Source organism: Hyperoodon ampullatus (assembly GCF_949752795.1).
Source record: "Hyperoodon ampullatus genome assembly, chromosome: 14".
In the NCBI taxonomy this organism is placed as follows: Eukaryota; Metazoa; Chordata; class Mammalia; order Artiodactyla; family Ziphiidae; genus Hyperoodon; species Hyperoodon ampullatus.
In genome coordinates this window covers 51,595,207-51,616,762 of record NC_136927.1, presented here as the reverse complement: position 1 = coordinate 51,616,762, position 21,556 = coordinate 51,595,207, and the positions used below count along the sequence as shown (strand labels likewise).

Here is a 21,556-nt window from a genome sequence, read left to right as displayed (position 1 = left end):
GTGCATCTCCTGGTTTCCCCCGATCCCACACCTGGCCCTGGGTTGTTTTTTTTTTTTTCACGAATGTATTTATTTATTTATTTATTTATTTTTGGCTGCATCGGGTCTTTTTTTTTTTGCGGTACGCGGGCCTCTCACTGTTGTGGCCTCTCCCGTTGCGGAGCACAGGCTCCGGACGCGCAGGCTCAGCAGCCATGGCTCACGGGCCCAGCTGCTCCGCGGCATATGGGATCCTCCCAGACCGGGGCACGAACCCGTATCCCCTGCATCGGCAGGCGGACTCTCAACCACTGCGCCACCAGGGAGGCCCTGCATCGGGTCTTTGATGTGCGGGCTTTTCTCTAGTTGCAGCGAGCAGGTTCTACAGCGCAGGCTCAGTAGTTGTGGTGCACGAGCTTAGTTGCTCCGCAGCATGTGGGATCTTCCCAGACCAGAGCTCGAACCCGTGTCTCCTGAACTGGCAGGTGGATTCTTAACCACTGCGCCACCAGGGAAGCCCAGCCCTGGGGTTTTTTTTTTTTTTTTTTTTTTTTTTTTTTTTTTTTTGCAGTACGCGGGCCTCTCACTGCTGTGGCCTCTCCCGTTGCGGAGCACAGGCTCCGGACGCGCAGGCCCAGCGGCCATGGCCCACGGGCCCAGCCGCTCCGCGGCATGTGGGATCTTCCCGGACCGGGGCACGAACCCGTATCCCCTGCATCGGCAGGCGGACTCTCAACCACCGCGCCACCAGGGAAGCCCCCTGGGGGTTTTAATTGCCGTAAACAATGACTGTTTCTCTCCTAATAAACAAGGGACTGGAGGGCAGGGCTGTGCCCTGTGATGGACACCACTGTACCCACAGGGCCCAGCGTGGGTCTTGGCACACTGCAGGCCCTCAGCAAAGGTGATGAGCGTGTGAACCACCAACAACCCCTATGTCTCCACAAACACACCAGGGTCCGAGGCAGTGGCAGGCAGTTGTTTCGAACTTTATTTGAGAAAAACAGAAGGTAAAGATATCAAAAGAGTACAGAGGTTTGGTGGGTGGGGACAGTCAGTGATGGCTACTGTGGGGTGGGCAACTAGGCTAGGGCCTTTACTTGTTTCCAGGCTGTTCAGACTTCCCAGCTTCTGGGCCCCCAAGCTGGGCGCGTGCCTCGAAGGTGACAGGGATGGTGATCTCTGCCGACTGGGTGGTTGGCTTGGGCAACGGGGCCTCCACGGTGAGCGTGCCCTCGGGGGACAGGGAGGAGGAGACCTGGGTGGGGTCCACACCGGGGGGCAGCCTGGACACGCAGAAAGGGAGGAGAAGCATTACACACCTGTGTGTCCCTGCGCCCTCCTCCCGTCCCCCCAGCTCTGGAGCCAGGACTCACGTGTATTTTCGAGTGAAGCACCGGGAAATGTAGCCGTGCTCGTCCTGTCGCTCTTCGTGCTTGCCTGAGGGAGAGGGGAGTGGAGGGGTGGGGGGGAGGAGGTCAGAGGAGGCAGGGAGGGGCGGCCGCTCCAGCTGGCGCACATCCAAACGCGTCCCACCTGGCGGCCAGGACTCAGGGCCGGCAAGACTAAGGGATTTGTGTGCCCCAGGCTGTCCCGGGATCTCAGAAGCTTCTGGAAAGTTCGGTTCAGGGGCTTTGGGAGCGGTGAGGGGGACCGCAGCGCCGGGCACGCGCACACGCCCCCTCCGCGGACACGGGCTAGGGGCGGAGACGGCGCGGGGCGGGCGGCGACGCCCTCTTCATACCAACCGCAGGCCGGGGTGGGTAGGCGCGGGTGGGCGCGGGGAGACCTGGTCCCTTGTGGGTGGGGCTGGGGCCGTGCGGGGTCTCCGCTGGAAGGGGGCGTTTCTTCCCTTAGCGTAGACTTTTTAGGGCTAAAAGATGCATTAGGAGCTACCAGCACCCCCCCGACTCCAGAGAAGTGGATACAGGCCAGGGGCAGGGCAAGGAGGCCCACCTCGCTCCCCGGGCTCTGCCCCCGGGTCCTCGGCTAAGTTTTCACTTTCCAGCCGCCCCCCGCCCCGCATTTCAACCCAGGTCCCTGACCAGGGCTCCTCCCCAGGACCGACGAGAGGCCGGGGCCCGGCGCCCCAGTCCCCGGGGTGGGGGGGGGCTCACCAGTGATCTCCACCACGCCGTCCTTGGTCTTGACCGTCAGCTCCTCGGGGGCGAAGTGGTTGACGTCCAAGGACACGCGCCAGCGGTCGGCAGTCTGCTGGATCTCCGAGAAGCCGCTGCTGAGCTGCCGGCTGAGCGCGCGGCTGTAGGCAGGACCCTCGATCGCGGCGGCGGACAGAGGGCGCACGTAGCCCGGCCATCCGCTGTGACTCAGCCACTGCGACCACTCCTCGGGCAGCCGGGGCAGCCCGAAGGCCTGGTCGAAGAGGCGGCTGTGGGCCGGGTACCAATCGCGGAAAGGGTCCCAGCTGGGGCCCCGCAGGAGCGAGAAGGGCACTCGGCGCTCGGCCATGCTGGCTGGTCTGGGCGCGTCTGGCTGAGGCTCGGAGTGGTTCGAGAAGTGTCGGGCGCCCGCCCCAGCAGCGCTTTTATGGGCCTCCAGCTGGGTATTTTTAGCAGGCGTGTTCCAGGTCGCTATTAATGGCAGTGACGGGCCGCAGCAGCTCCTCCCCCTGCATTCCCCCCACTGCATACCGGGGCGCGGGGCGGGGCGAGGAAGGCCCTACCCACATCTGGAACCTTCTCTTGCTTGGGAAAACAAATGACCGGAGCCCCGGTGCTGGTGCAGTGCCCACTGCCGGACGCTCGCAGGCCTGGGTGCTAAAGCGCTAGGCCGCGATCAGTGGACAGTCCAGGAGGATAAAGCCGAGAGAGAGGTCAGGCTGCTTGTCCCAGGCCACACAGCTAGGAATCGGCAGAGCCGGGATTTGGACCCCAGGGTGTCTGAAATAATGTCTTAAGAAGCAGCATGGTTAGGAGTGTGGGCTCGGGAGCCAGACCGCCTGAGTTCACATCCAGGTCCTGCCACTCACTGGATGAACTTGTGCAAATGAGAGTCTTTGTGCCTCAGTTTCCCCATCGGGAAACTGGGGATGATGATGATGATGATGATGAAAATGCTTCCGTCACTGGGTTGGTGTGAGGATTCAGCCACTTAATGCAAGTAAACATTTTAGTCCAGGACCTGGTACATGATAATGAATTATTGTTATTATTAGCTCCTTGGAGTTGAAAGAGGGGGGAGGAAAGAGAGCGTGTATGTCTCCCTGTTGCAGAGGCGGTGACGTGTGCAGGTTTGGCCGTTTTCCCCTTGACTTCCCAGTGGGGCAGACCCAGATCACAAACCCTGAGGCCCCATGCTGAGGGGGGTCAGGAGAAAGGTTACTGTCAAAGCTCCCCATTATATCTATTTTTCTTGAGGAGCCCTGGACAGGGAACTTGAAATGCAGCAACCTTGAATCTCATCGGGGTTTTGCCACTGATTTTTTGTGTGATTTGGGCCAAGGCCCCTCCTTTTCCTCTTTGCAGATTATGATCTCAAAACCCCTTTTGTTTACTATTCCCACAGCACAAAGGGAGACGGGGCTCCAGGTGGTACAGCTCCTTCAAACTTGCTTGAAGCCTGAGGCCTGCTCCACCTCCTATCTGACCACCTATGGGATCCTGCTCCCACCTCTGGGAGAAGATGCTGCCCCTAGGGTCGTGCCATAATCTTAACGTTCCCTCTCTCTCCTGCCTTCATTGGCATGAGCCCAGTCCAGCCTTCCTTCTCCTGACTTCTGTCTTTTTATCCCTCCTTTTTAGATGGGGAAAGTGAGGTTCAGAGAGATTAGGTGACTGGCCTACGACCTCCTGTAAGACACTAGCAGAGTAAGGCTCTTGCCTCTCTAGTGCTCAGGGCTCTTACCCTCATGGGGCTCCCACCTTGGAGTCCCTTACTTTCTCTGCTTCCGAGACCCACCCCTCTCCTGGGGCTGGGCTGAGGCTGTACTCCTGCCCGTTCCACGCAGGACTTGCACTGCCCCGCCCAGGACACCTGAGGGGCTGAAAGCCAGACTCCAGTCCACTCACCTCATTGAGCTGGGGTAGGGCTTCCCTGGTGGCACAGTGGTTAAGAATCCACCTGCCAATGCAGGGCACACGGGTTTGATCCCTGGTCCTGGAAGATCCCACGTGCCGTGGAACAACTAAGCCCGCAAGCCACAACCACTGAGCCTGCGAGCCACAGCTACTGAGCCTGCGTGCTGCAACTACTGAAGACCGCGTGCCTAGAGCCCGTGTTCTGCAGCAAGAGAAGCCGCCGCAGTGAGAAGCCCGTGCACTGCAAGGAAGAGTAGCCTCCACTCACCGCAACTAGAGAAAGCCTGTGCACAGCAACAAAGACCCAACGCAGCCTAAAATTAATTAATTAATTAATTAAAAAAAAAAATGAGCTGGGGTAGCATCAAGTCTCGTGCCCTCTCTGAGCCTCAATTTCCTCTTCAAGAGAGCACTCCTAGATGTCTTTCTTTCTTATCCACCTGTTCCCCATCGGGAAAGAGCTGGGGTTGGGCCACAAATCTGAGGTCACCTCTGGAAAGGCCTCTAAGCACCTGGAGCTCTCATGGGCCAAGGAGAGGAGGCAGACAGGATACCTGCCCTCTGCCCCGCCCCTCTTGCTGGATCACATCAGAAGCCCAGTCTCCATGGGGAGCTACTCGCTGCCCCCCAAGGGTCTCAGCTTCAGGAAGCCCCAGGCCTTCACGCCCTGGCAGTCCCAGCCCCACCTATCCCCAGCTCTTAAAGTCAGGGTGAGGTCAGGAGCCAGGGAGGGCCCTCATCCGTCCCTGCCTGCCCACCTTGGCCCAGACTGGAGCCCAGGTGCCCCACCCTAGCGGGAGCTGTCAAATATAATCATGGGTGCCTTCAAGTGTGGCCCAGCCATGCTCTGGGTGGGGGCTGCCTGCCTGGCCGCCAGCACCTTGTAGACAGAAGCTACATTCAGAGCTCCCTTCATTTTGCCTGAAACCAAGGTGGGGAGGATCCATCCCTATTGCCCCGGCTCGGGGAAGTTGTGCAACCCAGGGCTCCACCCCCAGCACCCAGCCCATGGAGGTGGAGGCAGCAGAACTGAGAATTCACATCCATCTTTTTTTTTTTTTTTTTGATCACGCCTGGGGGGCTTGAGGGATCTTAGTTCCCCAACCAGGGATTGAACCCTGGGCCCTCTGCAGTGAAAGTGTTGCCAAATCTGGCTCCCTGGGCACCGATGCTGGATAAAAATATGGAGACAGAGAATTGGAAGATTAGAAATAGAGATGCTTTTTATTTTCTTTGCCAGGCAAAGGGAAGACACAGTAGGCTAATGCCTCAAGAACTGTGCCTCCTCCTTGGGGAATCGGAGAAGATTTTATATGTGGGGCTCGGAGTCCGGGGTATATGATAAGGATCAAAAGTCGTGGAGGTCTTGCATTTCTTTTCTTCTGCAAATTCACGGCCAAAGTTGGCATCAGGTGGCTCAGCAACCGGGTCTGATGTCCCTGAAGTTATGGACCCGTGACCTTCTTTCTGAAATGAAGAGTGCTACAGGGGAGTGTAGGGGGAGAAGAAATGCCAGTTGCAAAGGGTAATTTGTATGGAGTCAGAGAGTAATCATCTTTGTGAAGGACAAGTCTAGCTACAAGTGTTTGTTAGTAGTAACAGCTAAAGAACAACCAAGATTGCTTACCTCTTTCAGGCCTGTTTATGTTGTTTCCCCAGCCTGTTCATTGTTTCCTTATTTTCCTGTTTATCAGAAAAGTCTCATTTCTATTTTTGCTACAACAGAAGTGTGGAGTCCTAACCACTGGACTGCCAGGGAATTCCCCACATCCATCTTCAATGGGTCACTTCTCAAGGGACTCTCAGATCAGAGCTGCCAATCATAAGGGAGGGGAACTGGGTAGCTCTGGGTGGTAGTAAGAGGGGGTAGGGGTGGAGGAGAAACTGGGTTTTGGAGTCAGACAAGGCTGGGCTTGAACCTGCTGATGTTCACTGGCCTGGTGACCTCTCTGAGCTGGCACGTCCCCATCAGCAAGACATAGCTAATAACACACCCATCTTTTTTTTTTTAACACACCCATCTTGCAGGGCTGCGGTGAATCTATAACACGATAATTCCCGTGAAGTGCCTGGTGCTCAGAAGTGTTCATTGTTATTAAGGAAAGAGGGCCTTTAATTTCGGATATTGAGACTTAGATTAATGAGAATTACCTGGTTGTATGTGCTTTATAGCACGTTCAAGTATCTTATCAGAGTCCCATCCTGGAGATGAGAAAACTGAGAGTCACAACTGCCCCAAGGTCACAAAGCTGGTGAAGGATGGAGGGATTGGAACTCAGGCCTCCTGCCTCTCTATCCGGCAGGGGGGAGACTTCCCAGGCAGTCCAGGGAGGGCGGTGGGCTGTGGCTTGCAGGCCCAGGGTGAGGTGTGCAGCCCAGGGTTACCTGTGGGACAGGGAGGGTTGGGCCAGCCTCTCTGGGTTCACTTCCAGCCCTGACTAAGCACCCTTCCTCTAGGGTACTGAGCTCCCAGGGGTAGTTTTTCTGGGATTAAGAGGACAACTCCACCCACAGGGATTTCCCAGAAGCCAAGGGGGTGGGGAGCAGGGGAACACTGCAGGGATTCCTTAATCAGAGGGGCCCTTCCCCTATCCCTAGCCCCGGAGTCTGGGTTATTCTGCTGCAGCTCCGAGAACAGCCTCCCAGCTTCCTGGCCTGGCCCTGCGCCTGAGCACTTGGCCACACTAGCCACTCCCTTAGCAGGCTTTTGCCAACTCCAGCTGCCACAGCCCTTCCCTCCCTGGCCCAGCCTCAGAAAGTGCGAGAGTGTTCAGGCAGCTGCCCGAGCTCCCGGGAGAGGCCTGACAGCTGATGAAGCGCCAGCCCCTGGCACTGCTGGGAACTAAGAATGTGGGCAGCCGTAATTAGGGCGCATGGGGGTGGGGGGGGCTCTGGGTCTTTCTGGAAGTGTCTAGACACTGCCCCTCCAGGAGTCCATTTCCCAAAACCCATCTCCTAGGCCTTCGGCTTCTGGCTGGCCTTGGGGTCACCTCGCCTCCATCACTGCTGAAGGGGTGCCAAGGAGGGGCCGGGCGGGAGGGCTGGGGATCCATCCTCCTACCCCTCCGGCCCTGCTGTCCAGTAGAAAGAATCTGTGTAGCTTGGAAGTCTGGGGATGTATATGTCTCTAACTCTGTGACCTTGGCCAACAGCCGGCCTCCGTGACTCATTTTCTTCATCTGTACGATGAGACCATCGGACTGGATGTTCTCGAAGGCTCCTTCCAGCGCTGGTGAATCAACAGTTCCTCCTCCACTCTCTACTCTCCCCCATCCCCCACGACCCCCCACCCCACCCCAGGGATGTGTATATGGTGAGTCGGCGCAGAGGATGAGGGAGGGCGTGGAGATGGGGCATCCCCTGCGGTGGCCATGGAGGTGGGAGGCCCTGTGGCTGGAGCACCCTCCTGTGCTGGGTGTGCTGAGAGCCTTTCTCAGGTGGAGGGGGGCTTGGCAAAGGAAGGGTAGGCACCTGGTGATAAGGCCCGTTTGCTGAATATGCCCTCGGCTGAGAGAGGCGGGGGTGGGAGGGTCGGGGGAGTAGGCCAGGGGGCTTCCAAGGGCACCTCAGAGAGGCAGGGGAGGGGGGTAGTCAGCTGGGACCCCCAAATTGGGCATGTGCATTTGTGACTTGCTACCCTGGGTCTGGGGCTGTAGGAAACGGATTAAGAAAAAAGGGCGGGGCTTCCCTGGTGGCGCTGTGGTTGAGAGTCTGCCTGCCAATGCAGGGGACACGGGTTACGTGCTCCGGCCCGCGAAGATCCCACATGCCGCGGAGCGGCTGGGTCCGTGAGCCACGGCCGCTGAGCCTGCGCTGTGCTCCGCAACGGGAGAAGCCACAGCAGTGAGAAGCCCGCGTACCACAAAAAAAAAAAAAAAAAGAAAAAAGAAAGGAAAAAGGGCGAATTTGCCAGGACCCGGGAAAGCCTTGTCCAGCCTCCTGGCTGCTGTGTGTGCAGGGAGGGGAAGGATGGAGGGGTCCCTGAGGCCCCAAGTGCAGAGACAGAGGTGAGGAGAGGACGTCCTACACCCCAAATGCCACATCTTGCTAAGGTTCCCCCACCCTTGCCCCCGTCTCCCCCTCTTGTTACCCGACATAGAATTGGAATTTCCTGTTTTCCTGCCTGCCTTCCAGTGTTTTTCCCTTTTCCCAAGGTAAGAGCAGAAGAGTTCAGTCTGAACCCTCCGTCTGCGGGAGGGACAGGGGTCTGGTACCCTCCCTGTCCTAAGCGGAACGGGCGCCAAATAGCCAGGGAGGTGCTGAGGACAAGAGCTTCGGGCTTCCAGGCTGCCATGAATCCTCCTCCAGGGATCTCGCCTCTCTGTCCAGGCCTGTTTTGTATCCCTTCTGGCGCGCCACCAAACAGCAGTTTTTTTCCCTCTCTCTCTGTCGCCCTCTAGGGTCTTCCTGCTGCCACCATGCCTTTGGTCTCCACCCTCCCCCACGGTTGCTGGAAACCCTCACGCCATAGTTGCCTCGTTCACTCCTTCACTCGTTCAACAAACATCTCAAGGGTGCCTGTTTGGGGAATGCAGAGATAAGAAGGCATGGCCTGGGCTCCAGAAGCTCACAGATTTAGGGAGAGAGAGACCCGCCAACAAATAACTGGATCAAGAGCTTGATACCCTAAAGGCAGGAACAGACCTAGGGCTGGAGGAATCCAGAGGCGGGGGTGGGCACTGCAGCTGGGGATCGGGGAGGCTCCTAGAAGTAGGAGGCAGCTGAGCTGGGCCTGGAACCACGAGCTCTCCGGAACCTGTGGAGGTGGAGAGGGCATGCCTTGGGGCCGAGGGGGACCCGGGGAGGAGGGTCCACTGGAGTCAAGGACAGTGATGGGAGCGGAGGTTGGAGGGTGGCGGCAGGAGAGGATGGCAATTCCAGGTGGAGCCGTTCGCCATTCGGAAGGCCTTCCAAGTGCTACGAGCTGGTGGACATGGTCACGGGATCCTCATGGTGGGGAGTTCTGTTTCCTTAATACTGTGTCCTCAGAGCCAGGAACTGGGCATGGCACATAGTAGGTGTTGAGTAAGCATGTATGGAAAGAGGGAGGGAATGGTCAGATTTGAATTGTATATATGGTGGGATGGACTGGAGGGGGCCAGACCCAGGCAGGCCAGCTGGTGAGGAGGTGGGCCTAGGAGGTGTCGTGGTTAGAGACCAGGAGTGGGGGTGGGGCAGAAAAGGAAGTGGCACTGCCTGGTCACCTGGTTGCAGCCTGGCTGTCGGGTGCAGATGAGGAAGGTGGTCCGGCTGGGCAGTGAGGGAATGGAAGGGGGGAAGGGGAAGGGGCAGCTTTGGGCTCGTGTGAGACAGGCTGAACTTTCATGCCCACCTTGGGGTATGTTTCATGCCCCCATCCCCTCCAAGAGGTGGCATCTCCAGAGCAGGGCCAAGTCTGCTTTCCCTATAGCCCCAACCCCTACCCAGCTGTTTTTTTTTTTTTTTGGCCGTGCCACATGGCATGCAGGATCTTAGTTCCCCGACCAAGGACTGAACCAGTGCCACCTGCATCGGAAGCGTGAAGTCTTAACCACTGGACCTCCAGGGAACTCCCAGCCTGAGGCCTAGTTTTGCTGAACCTGTGTAAAGCGTTAAAGAGATCACTGACACTTCTTTGACCAGCTTCCTCAGATCAGAAACAGAGCCACCGGCCAAAGGCCTCCTCAGGTGCCCCTTCCGGTCTGAGGGAATAGAAAGTAGAGAGGGGTCATGTGCTGACACAGCCCTAGCCTTCAGAGCACGGCACCCCTGCTCTGCAGCCCAGACCAGACCAAGGACATCTGTGTCATGGCACGTGCAGCCCAGAGCCGTGGCCATGTCCGCTGCCCTCTCAGCAGAGGTGGCCAGGGTTCTTGACCTGTGGAGCCCTAAAGGATTGCAGAGTGCCTGTGAGGTCTGAAGTTGCCTGCAGATGGTGGGCGTGTGCACATTCTTCCGAGGAAAGGGTTCCCAACATCCATCAGATTCCCAAAGAGCAGCTGATTCAAAGCAAGGTTAAAATCTATCACTAAAAGAAAAGGAGAAGGAAGATGAGGAGGAGGAAGAGGAGAGTGTATGCATTTGTTTAGGTCTCTATAAAAGAAAGAAATTCAGGGCTTCCCCGGTGGCACAGTGGTTGGGAGTCTGCCTGCCGATGCAGGGGACGTGGGTTCGTGGCCCCGGTCCGGGAAGATCCCACATGCCGCGGAGCGGCTGGGCCCGTGAGCCATGGCCGCTGAGCCTGCACGTCCAGAGCCTGTGCTCCGCAACGGGAGAGGCCACAACAGTGAGGGGACCGCGTACCGCAAAAAAAAAAAAAGGAAAGAAATACAGTGTGAGTAGCTATTAAAAAGCAAAAACCCACACCAAGCTCTCCCTTTCCAATCCCCATCCTAGCACCCATCCGGGGCTGGACACACGGTGTTTTCTTTTAAGTGGCCACTTATGACTCGCTCTATGGCAAGCCCTGTGCCGAGCACTCTCAGGACAACATCCCCTTTCAGCTTCCTCACAGCCCGGCGTGGAGCCTGGATTCACAGCCAGTGTTGCTCTGCGCTGTGTTCCAGTGGTTCTGAACACTCCACTGCTATGGAGGGTCCTGCACATGGGCCTGTCCTATCCCCTGTTCACTGCTGAAGCAATGCCGGGTGTCTGGGCGTTGGGCGGAATGGGGTTATTCAAAGCCCACAGGGCATCCCGGCTAGGAAGAAGGCCTTTCTGGGTCCCTGTTTTTCTCCCCACCAAGCTGCAGGCTCCACAGACTCACACGTGGAGACACGACGTGGACGTGCTGGGTCCTGGTCCCTTGGTGCCAGCTCTTCTCCTGATCCTGAGAAGTCTGAGTCCCTCTCATTTCTCAGAGGCAAGGACCCCAGGACCCTCTGCCTTCCCCACACTCCCCAGGTACCCAAATCCACAGAGGCCTGGTCTCACCACCTGCCATCCGGGCACCAAGTGTTTATTAGAGTCCAATTTTTATCCGCACCGCGGAGAAGGAGGAGGAAACAAAGAGGGGGAACCCGGACCAGACCCCAGACCCCTCCCCCCACCGGAGCCCAGGGCATCTGCCCTGTTGGGCCAAGGAAGACTTCGTGAGATCCCTGAGGGCCCCAGGAGGAGGGGGCTGGGAGCAGCAGTAGAGGGCTGGGGGCCGCTGCTTCCCCATCCATGCCCCAGCCAAGGCCCTCAGTCTAGATTGTACCCTTTCTTTGAAGGGGTGTAGCGCCCCTCTCTGGAAGAGGAGGAGGAAGTGCTCCCTTTGGCTCCCTGCTCCCTTGGGCAGCCCCAAAGGGCACGTGACCCTAGGCCTGCTGCCATCCGGCCCAGGTCCCAGCCACTGGGCGCACCGGGGCTCCCCGAGGCCGCTCAGCCAGCCGACTGCATTGCTCTTCCCCTCACAGGCTCCTCCTCCGTCTACCCCTTCTCCCTTCCACCTCCTGACCCGAACCCCTTTTGATCTCAGGGTCAGAGGCAGCTGTGGTCTGTATATCCCACCTCTCGTCATGCAGAAGGCCTGGCTGGCGTGGCCTTGGCCCAGGGCATGGGGCGAGGGCTGGAGGGGAGAGCCTGGCCTGGAGAGGTGCGACCAAGGGTGAGCTCCCTGGCCCCTCAGGCTGGGGCTTAGGGGCCCACCCAGTCTGGGCACTCCTGGGCCAGGGGAGGGATCTGGGGAGGCTCTGGGGCCAGCCTCCAGCCCTCAGCCAGGGTCCTCCTGCAGCCGGCTCGAAGGAAGTGGTTCCTCAGCCTGGATGGTGGTGCGCCAAGGGTTAGGCCATTCTTCCTCCTGTCTAACTTAGCTCCGGCTTGCTGTCCCATCTCCGTGTCCGCCCAGTGGTAGAGAGGAGCTGAGGGTCCTATGGAGTGGCAGGGGAGGCTCCCAGGTCTGGCACCGTCAAAGGTGTCCCTGGGTCCACTGAGCTGAGGTCCCCAGGCTGGTGAGCTGGCATCAAGCAGGAAGCGGGGCAGGGTGATCCCTGTGTTCGAAACGGCTCTTTGTTCCCTGGCCATGGTGGGCGAGCAGGAGGTGAGGGCGGGGGCCCTCTAGAAGCAGCAGAATCCAGATCTTCTTTGTCTTCAGGGCCCCCGCCCTCAAGGTCTTCCCTGGACCCGGGACCTCTTTGTAGCAGTGGGATGCAGGGCCCCTGCGGCTCCTGGGTCCTGACCCCTCGCCTCTCCCTGTGCCAGGGGGCACGAAACTGGGTCTGCTGGGCTCAGAAGCCCCCACTCTCTGAGCTGCTTCGGCTGTGGTAGCTGGGACTGGGGGTCCGGGAAGGGCTGCGAGTGCGGCTGCGGGTCCGACTGCGGCTGCTGTAGCTTCCATGGCTGTGGCCCGGGCTGGGGCTCCGGCTTGAGTAGTCGCTGCTCAGGCAGCTGGAGGAGGACGAGGGGCTGGGCCGGTAGTAGGGGATGGGACGCTTTCGGGCACTGCCGGGAGGGAAGAGCTGATTACAGGCCAGCCAAGGCCCTGAGCTGTGCCAGTCCTGGGCCCTCACTCAGGCCCTAAGCCCCTCCCCAGCAGTGGCCAGGGCTTCCCTGCCTCAGTTTCCCCTGAGCCTTGACCTTGGAATTCTCCCCACCTCCACCCCTGCTCCAGCAAGACTGGACATGCAGTGGTCCAATTTCATGTTGATCATTTTGTTTTTCCTCACTTGTCTGCAGGGAAAGGGGACCAAGTCTCTGCTTGACCCGAGTAGGTGCTCAATAAAAATTTGTTGAATAAATGCAATTTTTAAGTGTAGACAACTCACATCAGCCAAGCTAAGCAGTGGCTTCTGTGCATAGGAGGGTTTGTGAATATGGCCCATTCCTGCTTCTTTGTTCGCCACAGGATGGAGGATATTGGTTCTCAGGTCACTCAGAGGGAACAAAAGGAGCCCCCTGGCCACTGCTGCCCATGCCCAAGGCCCTGGCCCAGGCCTGCCGGCCCCCACTCCTCACTCAGCTACCTCCCGCTGGCCCGGAGTTAGTTTGAAGCCAGGAGACTGTGACCCAGAGAAAAGAAAACAGAGTTAAGGGGGCGACAATGCCCCATTGCGTGGGGTTAATTCTGAGGAAGAAAACAGGTGTATGTTAGTGGGAGGAGGAGGCAGCCTGGGAGGGGCTGAAGGGGGTGCCAGGTGGAAGGTGTGGAGGCTGTCTTAGGACCCCCTGCTTATGGGGGTATCTGGGGGGGGTTGTCCCAAGCCTGGCAGCTTGGCCTCTAGCTCTGATGTGAGAACTGAGGCCCGGAGAGGCACACTGATCTCCCATGGCTGCCCAGCAAGGCCAGGGCAGAGCTGGGCTCAGAATTTTGCCTGTGGCCCTCTACCCCATGTCGGGGATCTAAGGCTGCAGGGTGATTTCCACAAATGCAGACCATCATCTCACCTGGAGACCCAGGCCCAGACCCTCCAGTCCCGGCAGACTGTGTGGGCAAAGTGGGAGGGACCGGTTCCCCTCACAGCTGCCCCAGAGACCAGACTGCCGGTGCCCCCTCCTCCAAATTCCCCAGGGGACTGGGAAGTGAGCAGAGAGCTTAGTGAGAAAAGGAGAGGCAGACAGACAGCCGAACAGAGCCAGTCAGCTCACATGGGCATCTCCCCTGCAGCCTGTGGAGAGGGGGTCCACCCGGCCCCCAGGCTGGCCACAGGCCACTCAGCAGGCTGGACCTTGAGATGAAGGAGAAAAGGACACATCATTGCCAGGAGATGAATGTGGGGAGGGAAGGAGGAGGGAGGGGCTCCAAGAGGGATGGCTGGAATCTTCCAGAGCTGAACTCCTTGCCTGCTGCTGTACCCAGACCCCAGAACGGGCCCCTCCCCTCCATGGCCCTCAGGACGCTTCCCTTCTGGAGGCTCCCCTCCCGGCAGTGAGCCTGCACCTCTGCCTGTCGGGTCCCAACCCCTCCCCAGCACCTCAGTCCTAGCCTGAGCGCCCTCTTCCCTCTCCCAACCCTCACCTTCTCTCCTTCGGCGCCCTCCCCTCCCCGCACCAGGTGCGGTTGGTCGAGGACCCCCAAGGTCCCCGCGGCCCGGCCCCGGCCCCTCCGTACCTGGTGATGCGCCGCGGCTCCATGAAGCTGGGCGAGTCCCGGCGCCGCTTGCGGATGGGCGAGTAGCTGCGGGAGCGGCGCCGGGCGCGGGCGGCCTCGGCCTCGGCGTGCCTCGCGCGGCCCTCGCCGTCCTTGTCCCTGCGGGGCCCGGCCCGAGATGAGCGACGCGGCCCGGCAGCCCCGGCCGGCCCCGCCGCCACCCCTGGGCCCGCACTTACCGGCCCACGGTTTTCTTGGGCGACGGCGAGCGGCTGGGGCTGCGGGCCCTCTTCTCCGTGGAGCGCGAGCGGGATTTGGAGGGCGAGCGGCTGGAGCTCCACGAGCGGGGGTGCGGGCCCGGGCTGCGCGACGAGCTCTTCCCCTCCGGGCCGCCGTGCCTGCCGTGCGCGCCCGGGGACGGGGAGGTGCTGGCGGGCCGGGTGCGCGGGGGCCGCTCCTTGGCCCTGGAGGAGGGGCACGGCGACAGGTGGGGCTCAGCTGGGAGACAGTGGGCCCCGGGCAGGGGAGGTGAGGGCGGAGGGGGGCCCGGTGACAGGGAAGGTGGCTCACTTAGGGAGAGAGTGAGTGGGCGCCCTGGGGGGGAAAGGACTCAGGAGGGGAAGGGGTTCTATGGGGTTAGTGCGGACGAGGAGGTTGTTGTGTTGGGGGTCGGGGAGAGGTTCCCGGAGGAAGGAAGGGGGCTCTGGTGGGGGGAGAGGAATCAGGAAGAAGCTGTTCCGTGCTGTCGAGGGAGAGTGATCATGGGGGTGGGGGGGCGATTACGGGAGGAGGGTGCTCTGTTGTGGGAGGAGGATCTGGATCTTAGAGCGGGGGCGGGTGGACAGGTCCGCTGCGGGGAGAGGGGTCAGTGGTGGGGCGCTCAGTGCGCCGGGACGGGGTATGACCGGGGAGGGGAGAGGGCTCGGTAGGGCGAGGGGGCGGGGAGGGGAGCCCGGTGCGGGTCCCAGGGGCCGAGCCCGCTCACCGTTTCCCGTGCCCGCCGTGACCTCGCTCGGAGCCGGGCTCGGGCCCGGGGCCGGGGGCTCCGCCGCCCGAGTCGCTGCTGGAGCGGGCCCTGCTGAGCGAGCGCGACGAGCCCCGGGGCGGCGTGGGACGGGCGCGTCGGCGGCCCCTGCGGCGGGGCGCGGACGCCGAGGACCGCGAGCGCCGCCGCCTCCGCCTCCGCCTCCGCCTCCGCCTCCGCCGCCGCCTGGCCGCCCCGCTGGCCGCGCGGCCTCCTTTGCCCTGCGACGACGGCACCGAGCGCGGGCTCGGGCTCTCCTTCCCCCGCGCGGGCGGCGTGGCTACGCCGGCCTCCGCCTGGTCGCGGGCCCTGGGCGAGGGCGATCTGGGCTTCTGACGGGGAGAGAGGCAGAGAGGGCACGTAGGGGGTGGAGAGGGGACGGAGAGGGCGACAGAGGCGGGCAGAGACGGAGAGACAGAGGAGATGGAGAATCCAGAGGGGGAGAGGCAGAGGCAGAGCCGAGAGGAAAGAGACGGGGAGAGGTTAGAGAAGCAGAGAGACAGAGAGGAGACAGAGAGAGAGGACAGATCCAGAGAAGGAGCGAGAGGCCGAGGGGGAGAGAGCGGGCGGGCGGGGTAGGGGGAGAGAAGGAGAGGGGGCTTTCACCGGGCCCAGGCCGGGGGCTGCCAGTCCCGGAACATCGCACACACGGTTCCCCGCGCCTGCCCTGCCTCTGCCTCTCCTGAGTGTCCACCTTCTGGCCTCAACAGTGCAGCTCATGCAAGGTTCTCGGCATGCAAAACACAAGAGGGACGGAGCGGTGGGGGGTGGGGGGTGGGCTGTCAGGGAGGGGGAATCCAGGACGGGCACGGGGGCTGGCATTGCCCCCCCCTCGACGGGACGGAGGATCCCGGCAGAGAGAAGAGAGAGGGCGGGCACCGGGAGGCCGGGCCAGGGCCAGCCCACCAGGCCAGGCCGCCCAGCGCTTGGGGGTGGGTGAGGGGATGGAGGGGGCACACGGCACACAGATGGGGGTGGGGGCGAGGCGGGACAACTGAACTCAAAACTGAACCGAAGAAAGGGAGGAAAAACGAAATAAAAAACAAAATCCACAAATGTCATTAGATACCGAAATCAAAAACAATGTCTGAACTCCTGGGGAACTGACATTTTTCTGTTAACATTTTTTCTTTCTTTGTTTTCCGGCCCTGCAGAGATCTGTGGAGCTGTCAGTAGCACCCGACTGTCTTTCTGTTTCTCTCTTTTCTTTTTCTTTCTTTTTCTTTTTTTTTTTAAGTTCTGATTTTTTAAGTCCCTCTTGGTTAACGTCCACTTACCAATAAAGTGGCACTTCCTCCTTTAGTAGGTAAGATGTGTAAGAGAAGGGAAAAGCGTGGTAGCGTAAGTTCATCATTAGATTCACAAAAATGCAAGAGAGATAGAGAGAGAGAGAGAAAAACGCAACCACCCCATTCTAGGCCAAGAGGAGGCCATGCCACCTCTGGAGGAAGGATTAGCAGTGCCCGGCTCCTCGGGCCTGAGCAGGCACCTCTTGGGTGACCACTGGATAGAGATGTCGAATGTTTTTCCAAAAGTGGAGTCAGGACACAAGCATCGGGCTACAGAAAACCAGAGAGGGCACCTGGTACCTTCAAAAGGGCCCTGGCCGGGAAGCAGGGGTCTGAGAGCCTGCCACAATCTCACTGAGTGACCCTGGCCAAGTCACTTCCCTAGTCTGGGCCTTAGTTTCCCCATCCACAAAATGAGACGGTCAGGCTTTGCTTCTGGATGTCCCTTCCAGAGCAAATATTCCAGGATTCCCTGACCACCCTCTCCATCCCCCACCCTCCACAGAACTGACCCTTCCTCCTGTCCTTAGGCTTCCATCCAGTAACAGTTGATTGCACTTGTCTGTCTGTAACTCTGTCCCCCATCCCTCCCCACCCCCCAATCACCAGCACCAACTTGACTTTGAGCACCTCCAGGGCCAATGTGCTGTTGGATTCAGCTTTGTAGCCTCAGTTTTTATCACAGAACTTGGCATCTAGTAGGGCCTCAGTGCGGTTTGCTGAGGAAGAAATGCCCTTGCAAGGGCCAGGGCCAAACCAGGGAGTCCTAGGAAAGGGGCAGGGTCGGGGTCAAGCTCTTTTGGCAGCCTTTTTGGAGTAGAGAGCAAAACCAGCTGCCATGCCTCAGGGCATCTTGTTGCCAGGGACTGGAAGGAGCGTGGCTTCCTTGGCATGGCCCTGGGTGCTTCCTGGAGGGGGTGGGGGTGCGGCGTTAAGACCTCTCTGTGCTAAGCCTGAATCCCTAGATGAAGAAGTCAGCTCCCTCCGGGGCAGGGCACAGCTAGCTCACGATTGGTGGCTGCAGCAGCCAATGAACACCAGCCATAGCAGGGAGAGCAGCTGTCCAGAGCCAAATGGGCCATGAAGACCTGGGAGAGCCTTCTGTTTAGGGCAGGGGCAGACACAGGCAGGCAGAATGGATATCACTGGGTACCGAGGTGCCCCTTGAGCACTCTGACCTTCCTGATCACCAGCTCACCTCTGCTAGGAGAGACGGATGCTGGGCTGTTCCGCCATGGCCCCTCTGAAATGGCAATCCATTCTCAGTAGACCAGGAGACACTTGTCTTCCCTAACACATAACCCCTTCCACCCCAGCAGGTGGCCAGTGTCTCACAGCGCCCAAGCCCCCAGAACTAGGTTCTGTCATCCAGCATCCTTTTCCCTCCAGAGGAGGCAAATGAGAAAGAAGTCTCCGGGATCCTAAGCACTGAGACCCAAGACCCTGGGCCAGACTCCCTGTGCTGAGCCAGATGCTTCCTGCCTAGCATGTCTTGAAGTCCAAGCTCTTCCCCACTTCCCTCTCACCTCCTTCAAGCCAAATGGCTGTTAGAGCCCCAGATGATAGTAATTGGCAAAGTGGAACACGCTGGGATTAGCTCTGATGTGAGTTTGCCGTGAAACCTTAAGGAAGTGACCAACTCTGGGAGCCTCAGTTTCCCCATTGGTAAAGTGGGGGATAGCTGGGTCTCTGCTAGGTGGGCCTGTATAGGGGCTGAGAGGTTCTTTTCAGAGGACAACTCTTACTCATGGTCCCCCTACAGATGAATAGGGTCAGAGCAGGGCAGGAAGGCCTGGGGCCCCATGGGTATCTCCCAAGTGCCAGGATGGAGGAGGATGGGAGGAAGGCTAGGTTGGGTAGGGTGGCAGATAGCACCTCCCTGGGGAGACTTCTAGAGCCAATCTCAGCCTTACCCACCCATCCCTCCAGAAGCCCTGGAGAAAGAGTCACCGTGATCCTGCCAGCGGGTGAGGCTCTTCCCCAGCTTGGGTCTCATTCTTCCCAGGAATTGAGGGAGATCCAAGTCCAGACACCATGGAACTTCATGGACGGACAGGACTGTGGTGGCCAGGGACCTCCAAACGTCCCCAGAAGCCTGTTCTTTGTGACTATTGTCCCTCTTGCCTCTTTCCCCTGGCTAATGCCTATCACCCTCCTACCCTAGCAAGAGGTCACCACCTCCAGGAAGCCTCTCCTGATCCTCACCCTGAGTCGGGTGCTCTCCTCTATGATCCCACAGACCCTGGTTCCTTCCCTTAGTATGGACTCTGCCAGGCTGTGCCAGGGCTGGGGCTACCGTGGCCAGCAGGAGCTCCCCATCCACGGTTCAGCTCTTCCCTCTCATCGTTCTGAGTGATCTTCATCAGTCCTCCCGCCTGACAGGCAGGGGCTGTGAACCCAGGCCTGCCTGCCTCTCCCCTGGCATGGACACCAAGATGGGGCCTGGTATGGAGGAGTGCCAGCATGTGCTGGCCTAGTGTGTGCATGTATGAATGAATGAGTGAGTGAGTGAATGAAGGACCTCGCATGCCTCTGAGCCCTGCTCCCAGGAGCCCCTCTGCTCTTTAGTACCACCTGCTACCTGACATCTTTTGCTTACGTAAGACATTTTTGAGGGGAAAGATAAGAGAAGCAAGGGACAGGGTGCTTGTCCAATCCTGGTATCCTTAAGGACAAGAACAAGTGAGCATCTGGAACAGCCACTCCCTCTAACTCAGCATCTGAAAATCCTATTTTGGGGGCCCTGGTCACATCAGGAACTCCTTGAAGGCGAGGCCTCCACTCCCGCGTCAGGCTGGGACGGAGTCTCCTCCGTCAGACCAGCGGCACTTTCTCCCTCCCTGAACAATTTCCTTGTCTGCCCTCCAGCACCACCCAGGGATGAGGGATGCTCTGGTGGGTAAGTGCCCCAGGACCTGCCCCTGGGACCAGCATGGGGGGAGGAGAGGAGGAAGAGCCAGGCTTTCTCTTTTCAAAGCTGAGGATGGAGGCCCACTGAGGCCTCACAAGGGTTGGGGTGTCAAACTTCTGCAGCGGCTCCCAGGTGGGGCAGGGAACAGTTTAAAAAGCAAGGACGGGGAGATGGGGCCCCTGAGGACCTACTCCTAATGTGTATCCTCAGTGTGGCTGCGTGAGCACTGGGCTGGGAGTCACAAGTCTCAGGATCCAGGCCTGGTTCTCCATCAATATCTTGAGGGACCCTGGCCCCTACTGACTGTCCCTTCTGGATCATCTGCACTGAGGGACCACATTTAGCCCACATTTGGAAGATGGAAGGATGCTGGGGGACTGAGGGAGCCCCTGACTGGGTTGGGTTGTGGTCCAGGCAGGGGGGTGGGAGAGCTGAGCATCCCCTCCATCTCTCAAGTTGCCCCCACAGAGACTTTGCTAAGTAGGTCATCTACATCCGGTACCTGTTCCTGGCCAGCTCACATCACCCCTGAAGTTCAACTACCATTACGCCCAAAAGATGGAGTGGTGAGGTTCAGTCCAGGTACCAGCTGCTGCACCTGCCACCAGGGCAGGACCGTGGGAGCCCAGCAGGCCCTGGAAGGTGGGACAGAACTCTTTCGTCAGGCCTGACCTCAGCCAGAACTTCTTCCAAGATCTGGAGGCCAAGAGGCCCAGCATAGGCCCTTCCACCATCGCTTATTGCCCAAGGTGGCCCCGGGGACTGGCAGGCGTGAGGGTGAGGGGCTTAGCGGCTACTCCAGACAATAGAAATCAAACTGGCTTCACCGCAGCATACAGCTCAGGAAGGGAACACAAACTCGGAATGCTAAACCACACAGAAATGCATTCGGACAACAAAATGAGAAAGAGAGGGCGTGAGGGAGGCTTGGGGGATGGGGGCGGGGATGGAGAGGAAGAAGAAGGAGAAGGGGAAGGTGGAAAAGGGGGGAAGAATGAACCAGAAAAGTTGTCAGGAAAAGTCAAGAAAACTAAACGACAAACCAGGAAACACAGCTTTGTAGCTCATTTGGAGAAAATGCAAGTTACAAATGAGTAGTCATTAAAATAAAGAAAGAAAAAGGGAGGGGGAGAAAACCAACCAGAGCGAGATTGAGAGATTGAGAGAGAAAGAAAATCACATTCAAACCAAGCAGAGTGGCGGGGCTTATCTGGAGATGGGAGCGGCGCACAGCGGAGCCGGGATACCTACCTTCTCAGTGGTCAGGGACGGGAATGCAATAATAAAAAAGAAAAGAAGGTCTCCGCATAGGGAATGCAGAATCGGGGTAAGACAGTGTCTCTAAGCTGCGCTCCCCCTCTGAATCAGCACAGGGCAGCCATGCGGCTTTCAGTCTAGTCCCCGGGATGGGAGGGGGCTCCTGCCCAGCCATTTCTGTTTGCTTCTTTTTTTTTTTTTAAACCCACAGGCTCCAAGAGCCAACCTTTCCTTAACCTTCAAACAACAGAAAACCTCCAGAGGGCATGCAGGAAGCAGCTGATGGAAACAGAACCACAGCATGGGTGAAGGAGGGGCTGGCAGCAGGGGACGAGAGGCCCAAGTCAGGGGAGAGAGATGGCCAGGAAGAGACAGAGAGACACGGGGAGAGAGACAGACAGACAACAGAGAAACAAAGAAACAGGGGCAGAGGAAACAAAGAGAGAGGCAGGAAGACAGAGGGGAAGGTGGACCCAGACAGAAGAGAAAAAAGCTGTTTAAACAAGGGCTATCAGACTGGACAGATGGGGTGAAAGGGAATCATGCATTTAAAAGGGAAGGCGACCACAGATTGAATTTGCAGGATTGGCTCAGCCTCAAGTCAACTCCCCTTTCCCCCTGGCTTCAGCATCATTTTAGCAAAATTTATCCCTCCTGTCTTCTGGCTTCATCCTATCCTGACTGCCCCCCTGCAGCCGTGGTCACTGCTCTTTCCTGGGGGTCGGGAGGGGGGAGGCTGGGATGAGGCAGGTCAGGGAGAGTCACGGGCACCTCTTCTTGGGGTCATTCTAGGCTCCCCATTAAGTGATGAGATTTGAGCCCAAGGCAGCCGCCAGAGAGAGCCCGGGGGGCCTTGCTCGGGAACCTCCTCTGCCATCCTCACCAAACAATGAGGCTTCCTTCAACACTTCAGATGCTACGGGCAGGTGCAGCCAAGCAGGTGCAAACCCTGTACAGCCTTTCTGGCCTACGTGCTGGGAGGGCGAAGCTAGCACCAGTCTGTGTTCTTGGGGTCGGGGGGGAGGCAGGTGAGACGGGATGGAAGGACTTGTCCTGTGAGGTCATCTTACT

At 58.9% G+C, this 21,556-nt stretch overlaps 2 protein-coding genes across 2 annotated transcripts in view; both read right to left on the bottom strand.

Annotated features, from left to right (window-relative positions):
- Nucleotides 1-947: 947 nt before the first annotated feature.
- HSPB1 (heat shock protein family B (small) member 1) lies at nucleotides 948-2,479 on the bottom strand. Its single transcript, XM_079720267.1, has 3 exons — nucleotides 2,097-2,479; nucleotides 1,356-1,419; nucleotides 948-1,265 (listed from the first exon to the last, which is right to left on the bottom strand). The coding sequence occupies exons 1-3, from the start codon at nucleotides 2,446-2,448 to the stop codon at nucleotides 1,076-1,078; spliced, it is 606 nt and encodes a 201-aa protein (XP_079576393.1). The 5' UTR covers nucleotides 2,449-2,479; the 3' UTR covers nucleotides 948-1,075.
- A 9,726-nt stretch (nucleotides 2,480-12,205) lies between these two features.
- The window catches only part of SRRM3 (serine/arginine repetitive matrix 3), a gene marked incomplete at both ends in the record, with an annotated part of 32,904 nt that continues 23,553 nt past the window's right edge, over nucleotides 12,206-21,556 (bottom strand). Inside the window, 4 exons of the mRNA XM_079719805.1 lie at nucleotides 12,206-12,419; nucleotides 14,026-14,163; nucleotides 14,244-14,468; nucleotides 14,990-15,360. Coding sequence (XP_079575931.1) covers nucleotides 12,206-12,419; nucleotides 14,026-14,163; nucleotides 14,244-14,468; nucleotides 14,990-15,360 — 948 coding nt within the window. The remainder of the gene's footprint in view (nucleotides 12,420-14,025; nucleotides 14,164-14,243; nucleotides 14,469-14,989; nucleotides 15,361-21,556) is intronic.

Coding starts and splice junctions, on each gene's coding strand:
- HSPB1 (XM_079720267.1), bottom strand. CDS start 2,448: ATGGCCGAGCGCCGAGTGCCCTTCTCGCTCCTGCGGGGCCCCAGCTGG. Junction 1,420..2,096: donor CGGCGTGGTGGAGATCACTG/GTGAGCCCCCCC, acceptor CCTCTCCCTCAG/GCAAGCACGAAGAGCGACAG. Junction 1,266..1,355: donor TGCTTCACTCGAAAATACAC/GTGAGTCCTGGC, acceptor CTGCGTGTCCAG/GCTGCCCCCCGGTGTGGACC.